Source organism: Plectropomus leopardus, chromosome 7 (assembly GCF_026936395.1).
Source record: "Plectropomus leopardus strain MGB_pleo_1.0 chromosome 7, ASM2693639v1, whole genome shotgun sequence".
Classification (NCBI taxonomy): Eukaryota; Metazoa; Chordata; class Actinopteri; order Perciformes; family Serranidae; genus Plectropomus; species Plectropomus leopardus.
Genome location: NC_142182.1, coordinates 5,688,188 through 5,711,688, shown reverse-complemented (window position 1 = coordinate 5,711,688; position 23,501 = coordinate 5,688,188). Strand labels below are relative to the sequence as shown.

The 23,501-nt window shown below is 37.9% G+C and overlaps 2 protein-coding genes across 10 annotated transcripts in view; both read left to right on the top strand.

Moving 5' to 3' along the window:
- cnot1 (CCR4-NOT transcription complex, subunit 1) overlaps positions 1-7,853 on the top strand; it is a 30,168-nt gene extending 22,315 nt beyond the window's left edge. For all 9 annotated transcript variants that reach the window (XM_042496832.2, XM_042496835.2, XM_042496827.2 and 6 more), the window contains exons 37-49: positions 192-300; positions 622-791; positions 1,159-1,390; positions 1,486-1,734; positions 2,299-2,462; positions 3,177-3,294; positions 3,430-3,531; positions 3,876-4,049; positions 4,282-4,431; positions 4,535-4,715; positions 5,522-5,654; positions 5,763-5,897; positions 6,910-7,853. In XM_042496832.2, the coding sequence (XP_042352766.1) occupies positions 192-300; positions 622-791; positions 1,159-1,390; positions 1,486-1,734; positions 2,299-2,462; positions 3,177-3,294; positions 3,430-3,531; positions 3,876-4,049; positions 4,282-4,431; positions 4,535-4,715; positions 5,522-5,654; positions 5,763-5,897; positions 6,910-6,988 (1,996 nt within the window). In that variant the 3' untranslated portion in view covers positions 6,989-7,853. The remainder of the gene's footprint in view (positions 1-191; positions 301-621; positions 792-1,158; positions 1,391-1,485; positions 1,735-2,298; positions 2,463-3,176; positions 3,295-3,429; positions 3,532-3,875; positions 4,050-4,281; positions 4,432-4,534; positions 4,716-5,521; positions 5,655-5,762; positions 5,898-6,909) is intronic.
- Positions 7,854-8,929: 1,076 nt separating this feature from the next.
- LOC121950723 (uncharacterized) lies at positions 8,930-20,231 on the top strand. Its single transcript, XM_042496806.2, has 9 exons — positions 8,930-9,152; positions 9,312-9,398; positions 10,273-10,346; positions 11,025-11,166; positions 14,795-14,994; positions 17,097-17,375; positions 17,494-17,652; positions 18,693-18,923; positions 19,558-20,231. The coding sequence occupies exons 1-9, from the start codon at positions 9,091-9,093 to the stop codon at positions 19,599-19,601; spliced, it is 1,278 nt and encodes a 425-aa protein (XP_042352740.1). The 5' UTR covers positions 8,930-9,090; the 3' UTR covers positions 19,602-20,231.
- The last annotated feature ends 3,270 nt before the right edge of the window (positions 20,232-23,501 follow it).

Genomic DNA, 23,501 nt, shown 5'->3' with positions numbered 1-23,501 from the left:
GGGTAGATTATTGTAAATCTGAACAGTGATTTGAATCAGGGGATGCTGAAGAAGTAAAATATCCACCCTGTGGTGCCTGACAGGAGGTGGGGTTTAGGATTAGTTTAGTCACAGTTCGGTGTTGCTCTGTTGATCTCTAGTTTGTAATACTTCTGCTTTTTGTCTTGTTTTGCTGCGTTGTTTATTTACAGGTGTCTGATTGAATGCCGTGATGAGTACAAATATAACGTAGAGGCAGTGGAGCTTCTGATCAGGAACCATCTTGTGAACATGCAGCAGTATGATCTGCACCTGGCACAGGTACATATTACAAATAGACTCATTTTATCTTTTTTTTATATATTTTACATATTATTATAGTCATTTTTAAGTATTTCTACTTGACAAGAACACATTTTTGTAAAAGTTTTTACTTTGAAATGTAGTCTAGTCTTTATTTCTGTTTCTTCTATGAGATCCACTACAGCTCAGTGTTTAATAAAAAAAGATAGAAAAAGACTCTCTGTATGTATGTCTATATGAACTTTGATCAAAAGACCTGTAAATCAATGACTTATCTCTGTCTGGCCCATGAATTTAAAGTGTTGTTGCAAGCTAACATTTATTTTTGTTTGCTTCTAGTCAATGGAAAATGGACTGCACTACATGGCAGTTGCATTTGCTATGCAGTTGGTGAAGCTCCTGCTGGTGGATGAACGCAGCGTCAGCCATGTCACGGAGGCAGACCTCTTCCACACAATTGAGACTTTAATGAGGACCTGTGCACACTCCCGAGCCAACGCACCTGAAGGGTAAATGGTTGCAATGTTAAGACTTGTATCTCTTTTTTTCATTAGTTGATTCCACACATATCTGCTGCAAAATTGCTGATAAACGTGGAAGTCAAAAAGAGACCAAATTAGACACTGGGGTCTAAAGTGTGTACAACTTGGTTTAAAAAAAAAAAAAAAAAAAACTATACCTGTTGGCCAAATTGTGGTGCTGATACAACCCACTCTAGGTCTGGAGAAAAGATTGATCAATTTTTGTGTACTTTTTTTACTTTTAGTTTCTCAAACTAGATATCAGTATTTAATCTTTATTAATTTTCAGAAAAGAACAAGTTATTTTAATGTTACAGGTGTTAAAACTGACTATCATCTTTATTCTCCTCCCCAGGCTCCCCCAGCTGATGGATGTTGTTCGCTCCAACTATGAGGCCATGATTGACCGGGCTCATGGAGGACCCAACTTCATGATGCACTCTGGGATTTCACAGGCTTCAGAATACGATGATCCTCCAGGCCTGAGGGAGAAGGCAGAGTACCTCCTGAGAGAATGGGTCAACCTGTACCACTCAGCTGCTGCTGGCAGGGATAGCACCAAAGCTTTCTCTGCCTTTGTTGGCCAGGTAGATACACGGTCAAGTCCAGTGCAAATGATCAAAAGTGGGACTGGCTCTTGTTCCTCATTTTTATCTTATGTCTCCTTTTTATTTTCCTCCAGATGCACCAGCAGGGCATCCTGAAGACGGATGACTTGATCACAAGGTTCTTCCGGCTGTGCACAGAAATGTGCGTGGAGATAAGCTATCGGGCACAGGCTGAGCAGCAGCACAACCCAGCAGCCAGTGCAGCCATCATCAGGGCCAAGTGTTACCACAACCTGGATGCCTTTGTTAGGCTCATTGCCCTGCTGGTCAAACACTCTGGAGAGGCCACCAACACGGTGACAAAAATCAACCTCCTCAACAAGGTACAGTGACAGAAAATTACCTGGTTGGTAATGAACGCGTTGATTTTTTTAAAATCGTATTAATTGCCAACCGACATTCCCAACTTAAGACAATCAGGCAAGAATTGCTTTATCTTGTCAATGTGGACTTCTAAACAGTTTTTTTAATGCAATGTAATGGAATTTAAAAGATGCGAATAACAACATAAATTCTGCGCTCAATCGCAATTTTTAAAAAAATGTATTGTATGACCACCCTCATAAATTATTATCAAGAGTGCATTATTGAAATTTGGTTGATCGGTTGTGGTAATTAAACACTATAGTGAAGTCCATGTTAGTTCAAATGTAGAGTTGGAACTGTAGATGTGTGATGAAGACTTTTTAAAACCTTTCACAGGGTTATTAATTTAACTCCCATGTTAACACTTAGTTTGAAGAGCATCCTTCACTGTTGCCTGGAAAACCTGATCGGTATTCCCTTTCAGTGCAAATCTCAACAGCCACAGACAGTAAACATGCTCATCTCTGTAGATACTGCCAGCAGCCTTTAACAGCCACTTTTACTCTGCATCGTTCTTACAGGTGCTGGGTATCGTAGTCGGGGTGCTGATCCAGGACCATGATGTTCGTCAGACAGAATTCCAACAGCTACCATACCACCGCATTTTCATCATGCTGCTGTTGGAGCTCAATGCTCCTGAACATGTCCTAGAGACCATCAACTTCCAGACACTCACCGCCTTCTGGTAAGACATGCACATGGATTGATCATATGTGGACGGTCTACTCCTGCCAGGAGGTTTTTTTAGTGTGTGGAGTAGAGAAGGCATGGCTGGTTGTAGTGGTTTTGCTCAGTGTCTGCAGTGATGGAGGCCTTGCAGCTGACTAGTGGCAAAGATGGAGCTGAGTCAGAAGGCAAAGCTCTCGATTTACCAGTCCATGTACATTTCAACCCGCACCTATGGTCATGAGCTTTAGGTAGTGAGCGAAAGATTGAGATCGCTGATATTAGCAGCAGAAATGAGATTCCTCTGTAGGGTGGCTGGTTGCAGACTGAGAGATAGGGTGAGGAGCTCAGACATCCTGAGGAAGGAGTAGAGCCAGTTGAGGTGGTTTAGGCATCATCAGGATGCCTCCTGGCTGCTTCCCATCAGAATGTTTGGAGGCAGGTCCAACTGGTAGGAAGCCCCAGGGCAGACCCAGAACAGAAGGAATCCACTATCTCATCTGGCCTGGGAATGCCTCGGGGCCCCCAGGAGGAGCTGGAAAGTGTTGCTGGAGACAGAGACGTCTGGAGTACTTAGCTCAGCCTGCTGCCCCCATGACCCAGCTTTGAATAAGCAGATGAAAATGAATGGATAGATAGTGCTAACATTGTGCTCAAAGTGAAGATTTTTTTTTTAAATGTTTCTGATTGCTACCTTTTGGTTTGGACCCACTTTTATTTTTTTATTTTGCAGCAATACCTTCCACATCTTGAGACCCACCAAAGCACCCGGCTTTGTTTACGCCTGGCTGGAACTTATCTCTCATCGCATCTTCATCGCCAGGATGCTGGCACACACACCGCAGCAGAAGGTATGCAAGAAAAAATTAAGACCGTCTGGTTTGCACATACTTTGAATCCTTGTATTTAATCTGTTGCTGCTTTCTCCATATTTGTGTTTTTTTTTTAAATTTGGTCTAATAAGCTGTTGTTTTTTTGTTTTCAAGGGTTGGCCCATGTATGCACAGCTGCTGATTGATCTCTTCAAGTACCTGGCGCCATTCCTGAGGAATGTAGAGCTCAACAAACCTATGCAAATCCTCTACAAGGTGCTCCTTTGTTTTTCCTTTATGTATTTGCAGAAATAACAGCCACTTGTATTAGCCACATTTGACAACAGTGAAATCCATGTTATTGTCCACTGAAGCTTGGGCTGAGAGTGATATGGTCCAAAATCTAAACAATACACTTGTTGGACCAGTATTAAAATCATGACACTCTGCATCCTAGCTGACTGTGTTGGGATGCTTATGTGGCTACAGAGTTATTCTTGTTAGGGTAATATTGGTTGTTTTGTTAATGTGTTAATGTTTCCTGTTGACTGTTTCAATTACAAAACGTAAAACTGATGTCTCTGCTCCCTGTGTTGTTTTGTTATTTTGGGACATTTCAGGGCACACTGCGAGTGCTCCTGGTCCTGCTGCATGACTTCCCAGAGTTCCTGTGTGACTACCATTATGGCTTCTGTGATGTTATCCCACCAAACTGCATCCAGCTCCGCAACCTCATCCTCAGTGCCTTTCCACGCAACATGAGGCTCCCTGACCCTTTCACACCCAATCTCAAGGTAGACACACACACACACACACACACACACACACACACACACACACACACACACACACACACACACTTTGAGATCAGCTGTTCATTGTACATTTCAGATTTAAAAGTTTGGTATGGACATTTTACCATTTTGATATGACAGTCTACAGAAGCAGGATTTCCTCAGCCTGGTTTTAACTTAGTTTAGACAAATGCTCTCATAAATGTATGTTTCATTATCGCCTCGGCTGCAGGTGGACATGCTGAGCGAGATCAACATCGCGCCCCGTATCCTCACCAACTTCACTGGCGTCATGCCTTCCCAGTTCAAGAAGGATCTGGACTCATATCTGAAGACTCGTTCACCAGTCACCTTCTTGTCTGAGCTGCGCAGCAACCTGCAGGTAGGAGCAGTGTAGACCTAGTTTAAACCACTATTAGTATTCGAATTACACTTCAACAAATGACGAAACAATTTTATGTCATTTGCCTTTTTTTGTCTCCCAGGTGTCCAATGAGCCAGGAAACCGCTACAACATCCAGCTGATCAATGCTCTAGTGTTGTATGTAGGCACACAGGCAATCGCTCACATCCACAACAAGGGCAGCACCCCCTCCATGAGCACTATCACCCACTCTGCACACATGGACATCTTCCAGAACCTGGCCGTGGACCTGGACACTGAGGGTAAGCAGGCAGGACACAGACCACATCAGTTTTCTGTCAAATAGTAGACAAATGTTCTCCAATGCAAAGATTTTTTAAAGTAGGTTTATTCTGAGTCAGTCAGCACTAAAACCTCAGGTCAACATCTCATGCCACTAAAAGCTTATAAAACAGACTTCTGTGTGGGATGCATGTACGTTAGGGTTGGGCGAATTGGCATATGACGATGTCCATAGTGAGTAATTGTGATAAGGGCTGGGCGATATGGCTTTAAAATGATACTGCAATATTTTAACGCTATATCACAATACACAATATATATCTGAGTATTTTTAATATGTCATCTAAACTAATGTTAACTACTAACATACAAAATTATTGAATGAACTACAGTTACAATAAAGTTGAAATAGCTACTGTCTTATAATAAAGTTGAATACACTACTATAATAATAACATTTAATTTTAAGTTAAATGAAGTACTTTTATAGTGAAATTTAATAATGTATTGCTATTAGTACATAAATCAAAGCGAGATTATTAAGGGAAAATATCCAGGAAAAAATCCAAAATAACTAATTTTTATTATTATTAATATTAATTTAATTTTCTAATTTAGGATAATTTCTGGTGAAGAAATCAAGCCAAGTTGCTCAGGTTTCAGAGTTACTGTATATGTTATTTATTTTTTTATATTGAAAAACTGCGTTTTTTAGAGTGTGTGTGCGTGCGCGTGCGTGTGTGGTGTTTTCCAGTTTTTGATGTTTAACATCTGCACTACAGAAAAGCAGAACACTGATCAGGTTTCTGCTGTCGTGTCTTTTCAGGGCGTTACCTGTTTTTGAACGCGATCGCCAATCAGCTGCGCTACCCCAACAGCCACACTCACTACTTCAGCTGCACCATGCTCTATCTGTTTGCTGAGGCCAACACGGAGGCCATCCAGGAGCAGATCACCAGGTGAGACTTGAGTCTGAGTCCAGGTCTGGGTGACTTTATTATCTCATCCACAAGTGGAAGTTCTGACTACAGGAGCTGTCGGTCAAAGCTTTCCTCTTTTCTTTCCAGGGTTTTGTTGGAGAGGCTGATAGTGAACAGGCCTCACCCGTGGGGTCTCCTCATCACCTTCATCGAGCTGATCAAGAATCCCGCCTTCAAGTTCTGGAGCCACGACTTTGTGCACTGTGCCCCTGAGATTGAAAAGTAGGTCCCCTCTTTGACCCATTGTTCTGTTAATTATTGTTTGTTGTTTTGCATGATTTTATTTCTATTTTAACTGTTACTTGTTTGCTTGTTGATTGTTTTTAATGCCTTTTGGCATCACTGAAAATGAGGTTTACCCTCCATTGATTTCCCAAATGGTTTGAAGCTGATGATTAAGACATACAATAACTGAGCCTGCACAGACAAAACCTAATAGCAGAATAAAGTAATTCTTGTTGTTTTAGGGAAGATTTCGATGATAATAATAAAGGGATAAAGTAGGGATGTGCTGTTTGCATCTGAAGGATTGTTATGAGGCCTGATCAACGCATTCCTGTCGTAGACAGAGAGCGCGATTTGCTGCAGATATTCAGGTTTTATTGTAATGCTGCTACTCAAATAAGTAGAAACCGATTTTTTTTCACATGTTCAACAGAAGCTGCTACACCACTTTTCAATTGAAATTTTTGTTTTTCATTTTTAGTGAACTAGTTTTACTATGATGCTGTGATGAGCAGAACTGTGTTTGTTGAGACTGCCAGTGATAAAAGTGTAACACTAGTTTGAGGTGGAATTGTGATTAAATTACTCATTTATAGTGTTCTGTACTTTTTTAATAATGTCACACTAAGTCGGTTGAGAGCAATTTCTAAAGACATCTTTTACTTTGTTTATTTTGTAAAAAAAAAAAATAGAGAGAAGAGATTTTTGTGTTTAATTTCGTATTTTTTGGCGTTTTTACTTTATTTGACAGGACGGGGTGTAAGTGTGAAAACTGATTGATTTTAATAACTTTAAAGTACTTGAAGGGTACATTGTGTTGTGTTATCCAGGGAAATGCAAGTAACAGAACTCTATTTCAGCAGATACTCAATATCAAATTATTTGGATCGGGATCGGAGATGCAAAAACTTGATCGGGACATCCCTAAGATGACGTAATATATCAGCCTGATCTTTGACCTCTTTTGCTGCTCTCTAACAGGCGTACATGTTCTCCCGTCTCTCCTCAGGCTGTTCCAGTCAGTAGCCCAGTGCTGCATGGGGCAGAAACAGGCCCAGCAGGTGATGGAGGGCACCGGTGCCAGCTAGCCTGTGTACCCGCCAGCTCGTAGCCCGAGGGAGAGATGCCGCGGCCTTGACCCACTCCCCCACCACACACACACCTCTCTCGTTACTGTTGGCACTGGAGAAACTGGCAACCACAGTCATTTGAAATGTGGATGAAATGACTACTGCTCACGGATCTAGAAAGTTAGATTTTTGTTTATCCCTTTGGGGCCGAATTGAGATGGAGAGGTTGGATTTGGGACATGCTGTTTAATATACTTTTTTGATGCTTTGATGTAAATATTGGAAAAAAGGGAGAACGGGAGAGTAGATTCAAGGAGAGCATTGCACATGTCGAATAAAAAAAATGTATCCTGACATGTAAAGACATCAAAACATATTTTCACTCACTACCAAAGTCCTTGGTTTGCTTCCCTCCCACACAAATCCTTTTTTTCTGACTTTGTTTTTGCTTTCAGAGGCTGAATGGTAGATGATTGAAGAAAAAAAGCTGCCTGCTACTTTCATTTGATTCTTTTTTTTATCCCTGAGTGGGACAGGAAGATGAAGTTTAGTCTCCCAGGTGGGGTGGGGGTCGTCTCCTGGTGTGTCGGTGGAGACAGTTTGCTGATGGTTTGTCCATTTGAAACTGGCTCTGGAAGTCTCTCCCTGGCACTTGTAAATTGTGCAAAGTGACGGCGACATCGTATCTTGACGATTTGTACAAAGATCCAAATTGAAGAACAACAATAGAAGGACCAATACAGCCCATTTTGTAACATTTTGAATGTTTTGTAAATGTATTGGTCCATGTGTTGTATTTTGTAGTCCTTTCTAGTTTGCCTTTAGTTCTTGCTACTTAACTGCAGTATGCATACATACAGAAAATAAAGCATTCAAACTGCAACGCATCTGTTTTTATTCAGGCTGCAACAGTGAGTTGATGGTGCTAATTTAATGGATTTTCACATTTGCTCAAGCACTGTACTTAAGATTGAATTCAAGGTACTTGTACTTGAGTATTTTCTTTTCATGCCACTATACTTTTAACACACATTGATTTTAGAGGGAAATGTACTTTTTACTTTAAAAGGTTTAATTGAACACTTACGTTATATTTCAAATTGAAAATTAAAGTTTGCATAAAAACGAGATTAAAAAATATTGTGTTTTAATCAATTAAATTACAGTTTATACAAGCAGAGCTACAACAGTTATTTGATTAATGCATTGATTGACATAAAATTATTTACCTATTGTTTGGATAAATATTTACTTTGTTTTAATTAATGTAGAGGGTTTTGTAGAGTTTTTTAAATATGTATTTCTTTTTAATTATTTGATAATCTAATTTCAAATCCAAATTTAGTTTCTATTTTTTATTATTTAAAATCTTGAGCATTGGTCTTTTGTGTTTCCATTTTCTAAAATAACTAGGGTTTTTTTTAAATGTTTTTTTTATTTTCAAATTTTGAGTTTTTGGGTAGGTCTATCCTAATTCTGAGTTTGGGCTGGGGTGTTTTTCTATTTTTTAAATATGATTTTGAGGTTTAAGTGTATTTTATAGTTTTGGGGTGTTTTTCCGTTCTCTTTTATAATTGTTTTTTTATGTTAATAATGTTAATAATTTCGAGTTTTGTCTAGGCATTTTTCCCACTTTCTTCTAATATTCTTTTTGAAGATTTTTTCCGCATTGCATACTTACTATTTACTTTTCATACTTAAAGTATATTTTCCTGATTATATTTAATTACTTTTACTCAAGTAACACTTTTAATGCAGGACTTGTAATGGAATATTTTTAACTTTAGGTATCAGGACTTTTACCTAAATAAAGGATCTGAATACTAGTTTTGGAGGGTTTTATAGTCAAATATGTGTACAATGGGTATATTGCCATCAAAAGGTTTTAATGAATCATCAGTGTCATTTACCTGCCACCGTCTCAGTCCAGCAGGTGGCGGTAAAACACCTGTGAGCTGGTTAACCAACCGGCAGAAGAAGAGCTGCTCCTCCTCTGCCTCCTCCTCCTCCTCACTACTAGGAGGTTAGTTGCTGCACACAGGAGGAGAAACGACTGGAAACTATCTTTCGTCTCCTTGTGACTAAAAGTGGAGGTTTCTCTGGGCGAAGCTGCAGATATAATGTCGTCTTGGGCGAAGTCGTCTGCGGCCGCCCGGCGAACAGCGGCGAACCCAAACGGGAGGTAAGCTGAGTGTAGGTTAGCATTAGCAGCGACATGCTAGGTAGCAGCCACAGTAGAAAACAAAATACTCCAACTGATAGTTACTCCTCTTTTAAACATTTGACGGTAGTAAATGTAAGCTGTATTTGAGGCATTAAATCTGCTTCTTGTGTTGCTCAGCGCTCAACAGCTGCGTCTGTTCCGGAGAGCAGCGCCGTATCCCTCCAGAGAGGAGAGGGCCGAGGAGCTGAAGGATGCGCTGGACAGGTACCTGCGCCTCTGTTTGTTTTCAGGGCTGGAAGAAAGTACTCACATCCTGAAGTGGAAGTACAAATACCACACTGTCAGAGTACTGTGGTAGAAGTTAAAGTCCTGCTTTGGAAATTGCACTTCAGTAAAAGTAGGGGAGCGTATTCAGGAAAAAAGTACTTAAAGTATTAAAAATTAAAGTACAAAATGCAGAATAATCTCTAATGATACAGATAATAATAATGTTTAAAAAAACTCAATTATTTTTAAAAAAAATAAATATAGAATTATTCTTATTTTTGCAAAGAAAGAAAAGAAAAACATCCACAAAATAAAAACAAGTAATTACAATAATTTTAAAAAGATCAAAATGTTTATCGAAATAGTTGGCAATTATGTTGTCTTTTTTCTTCTTTTCTTTCTCTCTTTTTTGTTCAAAATAAACAAAAAAGTTTTCTCAGTTGAGTGATTGATTAACTAAATTGATCATTCATGTGTGTGTGTGTGTATGTATATATATATATATATATATATATATATGCAAAGACTTCAATGTTGGCTAATAGTGTTCTCTCAGGTGACTGATTGATTAATTAACTAATAGTTTGGGGTTCCCGCAGATCCTTAAAAACTCCTTGAATTCCTTAATCTAAAAAATAATGCCTTGTCTTAAATGTCTTGTTTTAAATAGACCTTTCAAAAGTCTGAAAACTGATGGGGTGTGGGAAGCAAGATTTTTCTGATTTTTTTTTCTGTAAAATCTCAAAATAATAAAGAATGCCTCTCGCTTTAATGTCACCAAAAAGTCATGTTTTATGTTGCAATAAATCTTTGGGCAACAATCTTCCTAATCTTACTTAAGTGATGTCTTGTTTCACCGCTTTTCTTTCAGTTATGAAGAGTTGGAGCAAATTAAAAACTACAGTGGAGGTGTGAAGTTCGAGGGATTCAAGCATCAGACAAATGGTGAGACTTTTTCTTCATACTCATCACGGTTACAAGTTTGCACCAGTCATTTTTTGTTCCTTTTTTTCAACACTTTGAAAATTGTTTTGATTTCTTTTAAAAACATGGGAAGAAAGCACTGAGCAATAAAAGTACCCCAAAATATTCAATTAATTAGTACAAAGTATAAGACAATTACCTGAAAAATAGTAAATAATTATAAACAAACAAATAAAAAGTGAAAAATAAATGGAAAAAACAAACAAGACTCAGAAAAAAAGTGCTTAAAAATGTATAATAACTCTGTAACATAATTTTAAATGTGTAATAATGACAGAAACAGTTTTCCCTGTCCATTTTATTTTTTTCCATTCACATTTTCTCTAGCTTTTTAAATTTTTTAAAATAATGTTCTAAATCTACTTATTTCTTGCCCTTTTTGGAAAATTTCTTACGAAGTTGTTCATGCATCTTTTTCTATGTTTTTAAAAGAAATCACACCACTTTGCTCATGGTTCAAAGCGTGAAATACTTGTGAAAGAAGCACAAGAAAATTGATCCAGACACTAACTAATTTCCTCTTAATCCACTGCTTAGTCATTTTGCCACTTCATTTTAGATAAAATAAATCTGCTTTTCTTCTCTAACTAGTGTTTCATTCTTTTTTCTTTAACTTTTATATAACGCGTTTGATGTCAGCCAAACCAGCTAAGCCAGCCAAGTCGGAGGGCTCCACTCTGGCGGACAGGCGGAAAGCTCTGTATCAGAAGTTTTACAGACAGGTGCAGGAGGAGAGGAAGCCGGCTGACTGCGTCGTGCTTTCTGTCACAAACCGGTGCATGTGAGTACTTGTAACAAAAATCTAAACCACAAGCAGCTGAAGTAGAAATGTGCTCTCACATGCAGGGTTTCTACCCGGCTGCCAGTTAGTGAGACAAGACAGATGTCTTTTTTTTTCTTCTTTCGGGGGCAGCTCCTGTATTTAGGCTCACCTTCCAGTGACAGATGACGATTAAAACATATATATGTAATGATATAAGTTAAAAATAGAGACATGCACATACTGCACCAAAGGTTTATTATTTATTTATTTATTTATGTTTATTTGGTTTACTGGTGGCCCTTATTTTACCAGTTTTCCCTTCAGATAAAACTACATTCTCATGCAATGAAAGTAGGATTTATGTGCCTCATTAATTTAATGGTTGTATAGTTATCATGTTTCACCTGATAATAATGCAGCTGGTAGTTAGAGGTTTTCTCCCACACGTCTTAGTTTACCTTGTTAGCTGCCAGTCTTTTACTGCTGATGTCACTGCTTTAATATGAAAGCTGGGTTCGTGTTTTACTTGCTGCAAATTCACTTTAATACTCGGGGACACTGAGAATCAGCAGATTGTATGTTGGATGTTATAAAGTAATAAGAGATTTAGACTTTTTATGAGGTTTGTAGACAATAACAGAAATACTGAATAACCAGCCATATCCTTTTCAAATAGGAATTTTTATTCTTATTTTTTATAAACCTGTCCAATTATGTTTGGTCCATTAACCCTTTCAAACCTGAGCAAACTGGCTTGAATTCTTTCAAAAACATGGAAAAGAGTTTATAGTTTATAGGAAAGAATTACAAGAAAATAACCTGAAATTTAGAAATAAAATTAAAAAAGGAATAGAGAGAAGAAAGTTGGTGTTTTGGGGGGTTTTTTTTAGTTAAAAAACAAATAAAATATGTATTTCTAAACATATCCATAAAATAGATAATAACAGCTTATTATAATTACAAAATAGAGAAATTGTCCAGAAAACTATATTTATATTATTATGAATTAAGTTTTAGTTTTTATTATTATTAATGTGTAAAAATGTCCCTCTCTTTTTAAAACTAATTTTCAGGTCATTTTCTTGCTGCCTTTTCTTTATCTCTTTCAGTGTGTTGGACATCTCTTGCCACGTTGCTCACCGCTTTTTTTTATCCATGTTTTAAAAGAAATCAATCTGCTCCAGTTTCAGAGGTTTAAATGCATGTCAAAACCGATGTTTCAGGTTTCAAAGGGTTAAGCTAGGAGAGTATGTTTAAAACATTTTTATGAAATTTAAATTTCATGCAGTTAACCAGCATGTTAACACCCTCAAATCAAAACTGAAGAAATATTTTAAGGTCGTATAGCTTAGATTTAACAGTACGTTTATGTGTATTTGACATCAGTTATCAGGACACAAAACAAAGAAAATAAGGCCCCGATTATCCGAGCTCAGTCTCTGTTGTGTTTAATGATTATGTGCAATGAAGTTTGATTTATAATCGCTGACGGGCAAATCCCCGTTTCTCTCCTCCTGACAACAGTCTCTTTAAATATCTCAAAGATGGTTTGAGACTACTTGAGTTTTGTTTGTAATACTCCATCCATATTGCTGTGACTGATTAATAATAGTTCCACGAACATCAAATTTAAATCTCACCAACTTCATTTAAAAAATACACATTTAAATCACTGCACCAGATCTGTCTGAAAAGACACATTTCTCCGTGCCATTGACGCTCACACGAAGAAAGTAGGAATATCAAGAGCTGTTTGTTAGCTTTCTGTCAACGCATGACTTCACAATCATCCCTCTTAAATACAAATGTACACTATGTTGACAGTAATTATATATTTCAACAAATACACACCCACAAATCAATGTGTATCATAATACTGTTAAAATATATTAATGCATATTTAGAATGAAATCCAAGCTCAAGTGTCAAACACATGCATCATTTCGCCAAAGCCTTTATTTTGTGAAATATGTTCTGATCTTAATGTCATTATACAGCATTTCTACTCTCAGTTTGAAACATAAACTCATTCTCTCACAAACTTTATTTCATTAAACGGCTTCACTCACTGCATACACACACGTCAAATGTTCTTTTGTCAAGATGAAAACAAATATTTAACGTGATCTTTTTACGTCATGTTTACTGATGGTTCAGCAGTGGATCATAAATCAACACCTTTAAATTGATCTGCTGCAACTCCGTTTAGTATCGACACATTTTGCAATGTGAATATTGTTGCAGCCTGTTTACAGAGTCATAGTAGGAGCGCATAAAACATTTACACCCACCACACAATGAAACATGGAAAAGGAATTCATGCACAAATACTCGTGCACACGTGGCGACTATGAAGCTCTGCCAGAAATGGCAGCTGTGTCTGCATTTATGTTGACACAGTTAGACAAGCTTACTAACCACATGTCCCGAAATACTTTTTTCTCTGTGTGCATGCAACGAAGCACGTAACTTTTAAAATTACAAACACCATTTTTTTTTTTTAAACCTGCACCAAAAAAGACATTTACTGCACCATTTGGTATATTTGTCTGCGACTGTGGACGGATCTGTCTGAGATTACAGTGGTGTACAGTGAGCTACTTCAAATTTGAGTCGTAGGATCATTTTTGGCTTCTTTGCAGATTTAATATGGAAACTTTTTTTTTTAAAAAAAAATCACATTTGGACTTCTTTTCTTTTCTTCATATTCGTGAATTTATTAGTAAATATTACTGACTGCATATTGACCTCTACACTTGAATTACAAACTTGTCATGATTACAGCAGCTTTAAATGCTGTTTGTGAATATGAGTGAAACTAAATGTGACCCTGGAAGTTGTTGAAGGAAAAAAACAACGTTTTATTTGATATAAGTAGAAAAAGCACTAAAATCCCATATGAAGAGGTACAGCAGTCTGTGTAATGATACATCTTTATATTTCATTTTAATGTCTTGGTCACATTATTTGGAAGTTGTTTTTTTGTTTGTTTGTTTTAATCATGAGTTTAAAAAAAAATTCTAATGAAATAGAAGAGCTGAGCTCACCGTCTTACTTCTGTTAACTTCGGCTGAAACTGAGTAAGAAGACACTGCTGGGTCCACAGTGAACATCTGACGAATATCTAACCTAAAACTAACTTTACAGGCTTCGCCTTGTGTGGTCCAAAATGTAAAAATGTGAAAAAGCCTGTGCTCCATGATTCTTGGGAACCAAATTTAAAAAAAAAAAACAAAAACAAAAAAAAACACACAAGAAACATTTACCATGGATGCTTTGGAAAGGTGTAACATAAAAATGCCACTAAACTCATCAACATCCTGTGATTTTTCCACACGTATATCAAACTCCACCATTCAACAGAGTGGTCTCAAAACTGCACGCTGCCAACAGCTGCTCAACACAAATGAAACGTTTTTTGTGTCGATTTTTGAGAGAACCACAATTCTTTGCAAATTTAAAACAAATTTACTCGTCTTCCACATGAATAAGACCCTCTGATTTACCTGATGACTGACACGCACACACGCCACACACTAAAAAATAACCCTCTCTTCCTCTCAGAGATATAACTTAGGTTTCTCTATCTGCCAGTCACTCAATATAGAAATGTCAAGTTAACAAAGTGTCTCTCTTCCTCTCAAAGGGATTACCCCAAATCGCTAAGCCAGTGCTTGCAGGAGCGTGGCCTGTCAGTGGAAATGCTCTACCTTCAGGCGGAGTCGGGCCTGACCCGGGCTCTGCAGGACATCCGCGCAGACGGCTCCCCGTTATGTATTCTGGTGGAGCAGACAAACGTAGCTCTGTCCTCCTGCACTGTTATCATATTCTCAGAATCCCTCAAAAGTAAGTCCCCGCCCCTCATTTCCTTCCAGCTTAGTCAAACCGACTCAGTTACAAGCCTCCTTTACAAAGCTTAGTGTGGTTTTCCACCAACAATCACTGAAAACAAAATCTAAAAAACTGATTTCACATCAACAAACAAAATCTAAAATAAAAACACTCCCATTAAAACATCAACACAAAGAGTCCAAACACTGCAATGCTGCAACTGTTATAACGTCGTCTTTGACTGTAAAACATTGAGGGCTGTTGAAAAACTTTTTAAATTAAAAACACAAAAGACATTTGGTACAGCCCTAAAAACATTTAATATGAAAAACAGAAACAATCCTCTCTCAGTTCATAAAATCTACACAACACTCATTCACTGGTACACACTTGTACATTACATACCTAAAGACATACTTTACAAACTGCAGTTTCAAAAGTAACAATGTAGGTATGTAAAACAGGTTGTTTCACATTTCGGTTTGACTTTCTTGCCAAGAGTCACATGAGAAGAAGGATACCACTCTCATATCTGTCTCATAAATACGAAGCCACCAACGCCTGTAACGCTGAACAAAGTGAAACAAAAAGACGCTGCTGGTCAAGTGAATGTCCGTCAGAGCTTAAACTTCGTCACCGTGACGCAGCTGCAGTGTTTTGACTGCGCTGAAGTTTGACGCAGACGTCAACATAGGCTCCGTGTTGACCCGTTTTACATCACGTTAACCAAAGTGGACCGCAGCTTCGTACTGGACGGTGCAGACGTGTAGAGTGGTATCAGAAGAAAAAAAGTCCCAAAATGTCAAACTCTTCCTCCAAAGGAAAACTCTGGTTTACCACAACTTGGGTTTTATTTTCACAGCGAGGGCCATCAGCTTTGTACTCGACAAAGTTACTGCTGAGGTCTTTGACTCAGTGGATACAGCGTGCGCCCCATGTTTAGAGGTTCTGTCCTCGCCGCAGCACCTGCGGGTTCGATTCCAGCCTCGGCCCTGTGCTGCATGTCATTCCCTATCCGTTGTACATTACAGTTTACAAACAGACTCGCTGGTTCAACTTCATCCTTCTGTACTCGCCCGGATAATTCACACTGGCTGCGCATTCTTGCATCCTGTTGGACCTATTTTTAGTTTTCATGTTTGGTAAACTCCACATTTATTACAGTTATAAAGATTTTATCAAAACCAATAAAACTGACTGCTAGAGCTATGAAAATAGAGCCCAGGTTGTATTAAGGCATAGTTTTCTTTAAAGTTGATTCAATATAAAACAATATGCAACACTGTAAAACAACCAAATTGTCAATATCTATACTTTGATCTGCACATAACAACTACGCACAAAACTAGCACAGTAATTTCTGTATTTGTAGTAAAAAGAATGTTATTCTGCAGAAATGCACGACACTAAATGTCAGTAAGCAGCCTGTGCAATTTAGACTCCCCACAAAAACTGATATATTTTAAAAAGCACACCATACACAAACAAAATCTGCATAATACAAAACGCATGTATGCATCACATAAAACAAGAACATCAAAACTGTGCAAAGGGATGTGATTGTTCCATGATGCTACTCTGTGTAGCTCTCAAAAAAAAACCCCAAAAAACACACATTCTTATCTACACAACCCAAATATAATAACATCAACCCAAATCAATCAAAATTAAAAATCAGTTTAATGCATGTCCTTTAAAGCACACAATATAAAGTATTGCACCACATAATTTAAATACACAAATCATCTTACGTTTATTCATTGTGCTTTGGTGTCACATGTTTGAATGGAAATTTTAAATGAAAAAAACAATATTTTATATCCAGGAACAAAATGCAGCAAAATTTAAAATAACTGATAAATGCACATCTTTACACAAATTGCATGCCCCTCATTTGCCCTCCTCATCCAACAAACCACGAGCTGCATTCAAGATTGAAATGTACAACACAGCCAGCTACCACGTTATCAGCCGAATCACGTGACATGAAAACAGAATCGGTTCAGAATGACCTGGGTGACTTCAGTGCTGTTTCTACGACTTTTGTCTTATTTCACCGCTGTCTTCCCTTTCAGTCCTCTGACACCTCACCGTTAACATTTCAATCCCTCTCTCAGTCCATCGCAACATGCCCAAAGACCAGGCCATGGACTTTGTCGTGGCCGAGCACAGTCGTGGACTTGCCAAAGAGCGGCCGTCGCGGGACCCCGCAGACAGCGCGGCTCAGGCATCACAGCTGCTGGATGACTTTCTGGAACGGGAGAAGATCGAGCGCCACACTGTTCCCTCTGAAACCCGCCAGCTCATCACGCTGTTAGCCGAGGGGGTGCATCTCTACCCCGAGGAGCTGGAAACCATCGCGGAGTATGTGCGCTCCCGGCAGCAGCACACACAAGGTGGGGCCGCTGATTAAAGAACCTCGCAGAGCTGCGACTGGTGCCGTGGCAGAATTTCTGATCACCGTTAACTTTTCTCTTTGGGCCGTGTTTTTTGTTTCTCTCTTCTCGTCTCCAGCCACCAACACTGAGGGGGAGAGGGATAACATGTTACCTCCAGGACTGGGGAAACCGCCTCCTCTGCTCCCCACTCCACCCGGCCCCCCTCAGCTTCAGTCCGCAGGCGGGCCCATGATGGAGCCCCACCCACCCCCCACACCACTCCTGCCTTCACCAGGTTAGAAAGTGTCGACCACTTCCTTAATTATTTAAATTTCTGAAAAGTTCAAGCGTGCAGAAACCATCAACCAGACAGTTGAAACAACCAGAGCAACCAGAAACGAGGCTTGAAATATAAGAACAAAATTCTGAAATTATATAATTATCATTTTGTTTTTACTTATTCTTATTGATTTTTGTGTTTTTAAGCATTTTTGAGCATTGTGAAAAGCACTCTATAAATAAAAAAATATTACTATTATGTTATATTATATCATAGTTTAGTCTCATTATGTATCTACAAAAATGTGAGTGAAAATACAAAGAAGAGCAAACTTATTTAATCCCACTCCCACTCCATAAGTCATTGAATTTGAATTAACCAGTTTATTAATTTAAACCTATACTCCAATTCACTAAACATATATGCATACACTCACATAACCAAAAATCAAATATCTTCAATTTTTCATTATTTACATGAAAAAGAGGAAGATAAACGAGGAAAAACTAAGTATGAAGTAATCAAATAAATAAACAGTAATCCTTGTGTGACTGGTGAATGTCAAACTCCCTCTTCATCCCTGTAAACTCGTGCAAATCATGTTTTTATACGTTATTTTAAACTTTTTCACTCTAAAGATAAATAAAGAAAACGTTTCCTGTTGTTACGCTGCGAGTTTTAGAATTTAAAATTTCCCTTTGAATTGTAACCTGATCTCTGAACTATTTTTGAATATTTCCTGGTGGTAATAATACTGCGTAGATGTGGATCGCCATGCGTTTTTGACTGTGCGTCATTGTGTAGGAACGTGTTTTACTATTTTATGTGATATTAGGACGGGACGTCAAGTCGGTCGTGGACCAGACGAGACGTGATTATGGACGGACTTTGCCCGCCATATTTTTTTGTTTTCCAAAATAAACTTTGTTGAAGTTTTTCCTGCCGTACATAAGTCCTTGGATTTTACTAAATGGAGTGGGTCAAAACCGAGACACCACCCTTGAAACGTCCACTTTAATGTCCTCTAATGGCGTCTCCTGTCTCTTTATTTATAGGCTCTTATCCCAAAACCAAACCTCCACCACTACTGTCCTTGCATGGACCTCCTTGTCCGCCACTAGGGGCCTCACCTTTACGAGGCCCCTATGGCGCCCCCCCTCTGCCACGTGGGCCCCTACTTCAGACTCCGTTCCACCTGGGGCCCTTAGGCCCCAGAGGCCCTCCCCTTATTAGAGGAGCCCCGCCTTCTCTAAAGAGTTCCCGCCCTCCACTTCTCGCTTCTCCAGGTGGGTCGCCTCTTCGTCTTTTTCACTCATCGTTGTCTCAAAGGTTCTATTTCAGCATTTATATACAGGGTTCATATGGTCATTGAAAACCTGGAAAAGTCAAGGAATTTGCAAATAATTTCCAGGCCTGAAAAAGTTTTGGAAAACTTAAACTTAATATACCTTGAAAATGTTGGGAAAAGTCATGGAATTTTGTTTCACAAACCCGTATAATTACACACTCGAGGACTGTTTTTGAAAATCCAATCACACTGTTTTTACAATTTCTGGCTCTGATAAATTGTGTGATATTTGGTGATAACATGTTTTCATAGATAGATAGATATTTATTATCATTATTATTATTATTATTATTATTTTTATTTTATTTTATTATTTTTTTTTTACATACCTCCCCTTTTTTTCACTATACCCTCCCCTCTCCTATTTATTTACTTTTTACTTTACTTTTATTTAAAAAAGCTGTTATATAGTATTGAAAAAGAACCATTAAGGTGTTTGGAAATGTTTTGATTAAAATGTTTATGAACTCTGTAAACAGAAATACTGTGAAGTCAAACAAACTATGGGAATATAAAGACAATAAACATCAATTCATTGTTATTATTGTTTTTTGTTTTCTCTCTCTGATCAGGCCCCCCGCTTCTACTTCCACGACCGGGCGGCCCCCGACACTGAGGACAGACATTCGTCCACTCTCTCTCACACACACACACACACACACACACACACACACTGTAACAGGATACAAGTGGCAGCAGTGTTTTGAACATTTCATCGAACTCGAGAAGCAAACACTCCTGACGTCTGTGTGGGAAACCTGCTCTGACTCTTTTTATGAAGAAAAGAAGTGACCCACGATCAGTAAGATGCAAAAGGTGGAAGTTGGTGTTCGATATTATCTTCTTTTGGATGGATTGACGGCATCATTGAGTATTCTCATGACTGATCTTTGTCTTCGCAAAGATCCCGGTCTTCATGTTTTTTTCTTTTTAATGCACTGTGTTTTTCACCGTCGTCTCATTAAATCATGTTTTCTACTTCCAGTTTGCCTTTTTAGACTCCTTAAAGTTGGTGTAGGCTGCAAGCTGTCCGGGACAAACATTGATCTTCTGAGTTACTTAATTGCACAAAAGACGCTGGTCACCGATGGACAGCGGGGTTATTGGTTTTATTTTTCTGTATATAATGAATATAGCGATCAGCCTTCCTGCTGCATAGTGTTTCGAGATGGTGCTGAAGATTTCACAAAGAAATGTTCTGTTGACGTAAGAAGTCCAATTAAAAGTTTGTTTTTACGAGCTGTAACCTGTGGTCATTTTATTTTTGAATCTAATTTTATTTTTGACATAAAAAGAAGCCACCGGGACTAAAGGAGTTTGTGTAACTCTGGGCGCAGCAAGCCAGTGATTTTAATTTTAATTCAGTTTGTTTCAAGAATTTTTGGACCTTTCAAGTATTTTAGGACATTTCTAGGAATTTAGGATGTGAAAGATTTTAGCATGATCGCAAGATTTTAGAAAGTTTTAGGATTTTAAAACATTTCTGTGAATTTAGGACATTTCTAGGATTTAAGCACACTCTTTTAGGATTTTAGTAAATGTCCAGAATTTCAAGACATTTTTAGGGATTTTGGGATGCTTCTATGATTTGAGGGCGCTGGGAGCTTGTCTAGGACCTTCAAGATGAATCACTTTATTTTAAATGTTAATTAAAAAATGGTTGGGGGGGGCAGTTTTGGCCTGTGAGCCAAAAACTGAGGGTCACTGTCCTAAAGGAATATGCATTTCAGTAAATTATTATTTCTCAATAATTTATGCAAAAATCCAAGTGAACAAATAGTGGGGTTTTTTTTACAGATAAGCATCTAATTTAATTTTTTTGACCCATTGCCAGAACTGTAATAATACTGTCGGTGATGTTTAAATCCTGCGCTCTCTTTTAAAAACATGTAAATTGTTAATGTTCAACAACTTTGCACCAATGATTATTTTGTTGATGTATAAAGGGGACATTGTGATTATATTTTCAAAGAAAATGGCTAAAAATGTTTTGATTTTTGTTCAAATAAGTCAACATCGATTCGTCATTAGTCTGTAGGCATCCACACAGTCCCCTGAAGAGCTCTAATCAAGCACAAAAAGTGGAAACACCTGAATGGGTGCAACAAGAGTGCAAATCTGAGGATTCGGGAAACTAGACTTTTTTATATTTTGTCAGTTACATTTCAGATACATTTTTGAAAGGTTTTTCTGTAACACTGTGGAGCTGCTATCATCTGATGTAAAAATACAGTGTGCTGTTTGCAGTTATTTGCAGCTCAGTGCCACAAAGCCTCTATGGTGAAGTTGTGCATTTTAAACTCTAGATGGCGACAGTCAGCTGCTCTCTTACCTCAACGGAAAGAATCTCAACAGGAAACAGAAATATAAAAGTGTGTTCTTCTAAGTCTTCAGTCTGTCATCTTTGTTTTTAGTCTTTTTGCTTCTACTGTTTACAAAGACTGACATCCTGAGAACTGAGTCCAGTGAGCACAATCACCCATTATACAAAAATACTCTACTAATAATAAATTGACCGTAGTCACACACAAACCTGGACAAACATCAGTGTTCTTGTGCTGCATTGAGACGCCTCTCATGAGCATTTAAACCTCTGACCTCTGAGCTAACTGATTTATTTCAAAAATTATGGGGGAAAAGGCAAAAAAATGTCCTGCAAATTACAAGAAAAGATTTAGATTTAGAAAATTGTTTTTGAAAAAGCTTGGGAATACTGTCTTAAGACTTTATTTATATAATCTTATATTTAAAATTATTTTTGCAAAATTATTGAAATTTTTAAGCATTTTTCAGCTCATTTCATTTTTTTGAATTTTATGTTTTTGTTTGTTTGCTGCCATTTCCTTGCTAATTTCAGATTTTTTTTCTTCTTTAGTTGCTCATTGCTTCCAGTCCTTGTTTTTAACAGAAATCAAACTATTATGGTTTCAATTAAGTCATATGTAAATCAAAAACAATGTTTTAGTAATTCCTGCAGTATGTTCCTTATAATATAATCCTTATAAAATAATCTGTACTATATAATGATTTTTATATATATATATATTACAAAATCTCTTGTTTTTTTTAATTGAGAACAGTGACATTTTTTTCATTGTGATAAATTTGACTCAAAATCTTTTTTTAATTATCTCTTTGAGGTTAACCTGCAGTGTTAATTAAAATTAATGAAGCAACAAATAATTAGTTTCCAAAGTTGGCCAAAACATTGTAATCAATAGTTTAGACTTTTAATTCTCTTTGAGGTTGAATGCTTTTTGAGTAACAGTCAAATCTTACTGACTGCACTATTGTTAACAAAAGTATTTTTCTTGACGTATAGTTTACAGTTACGTACTTTTTTCTTTATTAAAACTGTTTACAGCTTCTTTGCAGACTGCTTTATATATAAAGTTTACTATTATTATTATTATTGCTAATATTAAGTAAGATTGTGAGTCAAAGACACAAACACACAGAGTGTGAATATATGACTGTCTCTGATATTCTCCTCCTCCTCCTCCTCCTCCTCCTCCTCCTCCTCCTCCTCCTCCTCTCTTCCAGCTGCGGGCGCACTGCTGCGAAGAGCCCATCAACTCAGGGAGTAATGGACAACTGTCTCCACCTCATTACACCAGCCTACACACACACACACACTGATTGGACAATGTGTGTGTGTGTGTGTGTGTGTGTGTGTGTGTGTGTGTGTGTGTGTGTGTGTGTAAGAGAGAGAGAGAGAATTGTTTGTGGGCAGAACAACAGCAGCATACTGTTGATGTTAAAGTATCATAAATTCTCATCTTGAATGTCTCACTAAAGTATTTTTTCTGCGTTTTTGAAAGAGAATCTCTGAATCGATTTCATTCGCCAAGCAGAAGTGTGTGTTTTTAGAGGAAATGCCAAGTGTTTTACTTGTGTTACTAGTGGCACACATACTGTATATGCTTGACATCACTGTCATAGTCCATATAATTTAATAAAAACTTTAAAAACCGAATTGTTGCTTGTGGTAAATTATCCATCACTACAGATATCATGTCTCGCATCATTTGTGATGTCAGGGTAACTGACAATCAATGCCAATAAAACACACTTCAGTTTGCAAATACATGCATTCAGTATACATGCCAGTCAAAAGTTACAAACTGAGAGGTAACAACTTTTTTTGTTTCAACAAATAGGCCTGTATACAAACTTAAAAAGAATTCATGATTCTTGCAAGTTAATATATTATAATAAAGTTGGTTAATTGGCATTACATTTGGTGAAGAGCATATTGTGACTCGTTTAAGACTTGAAACACAAAGTGAGGGACTTGGCACTAGACTTGGGACTTGAGCGCAAAGACTTGAGACTTACCTATATTTTGCAAAACAATGTCAATGCAGTAGGTGGACACTAGGACCCAGGCACAGTTTGGCCTGTCAGGGTGGCAGCACCTGAACTGTTCAGGCTCGTGGAGCTCAGGTGTGTCAGTGTCATACCTGATCTGTGATCACTCCTGTGCACACGCTTCCCTGGTGAGCCAAACAAACGA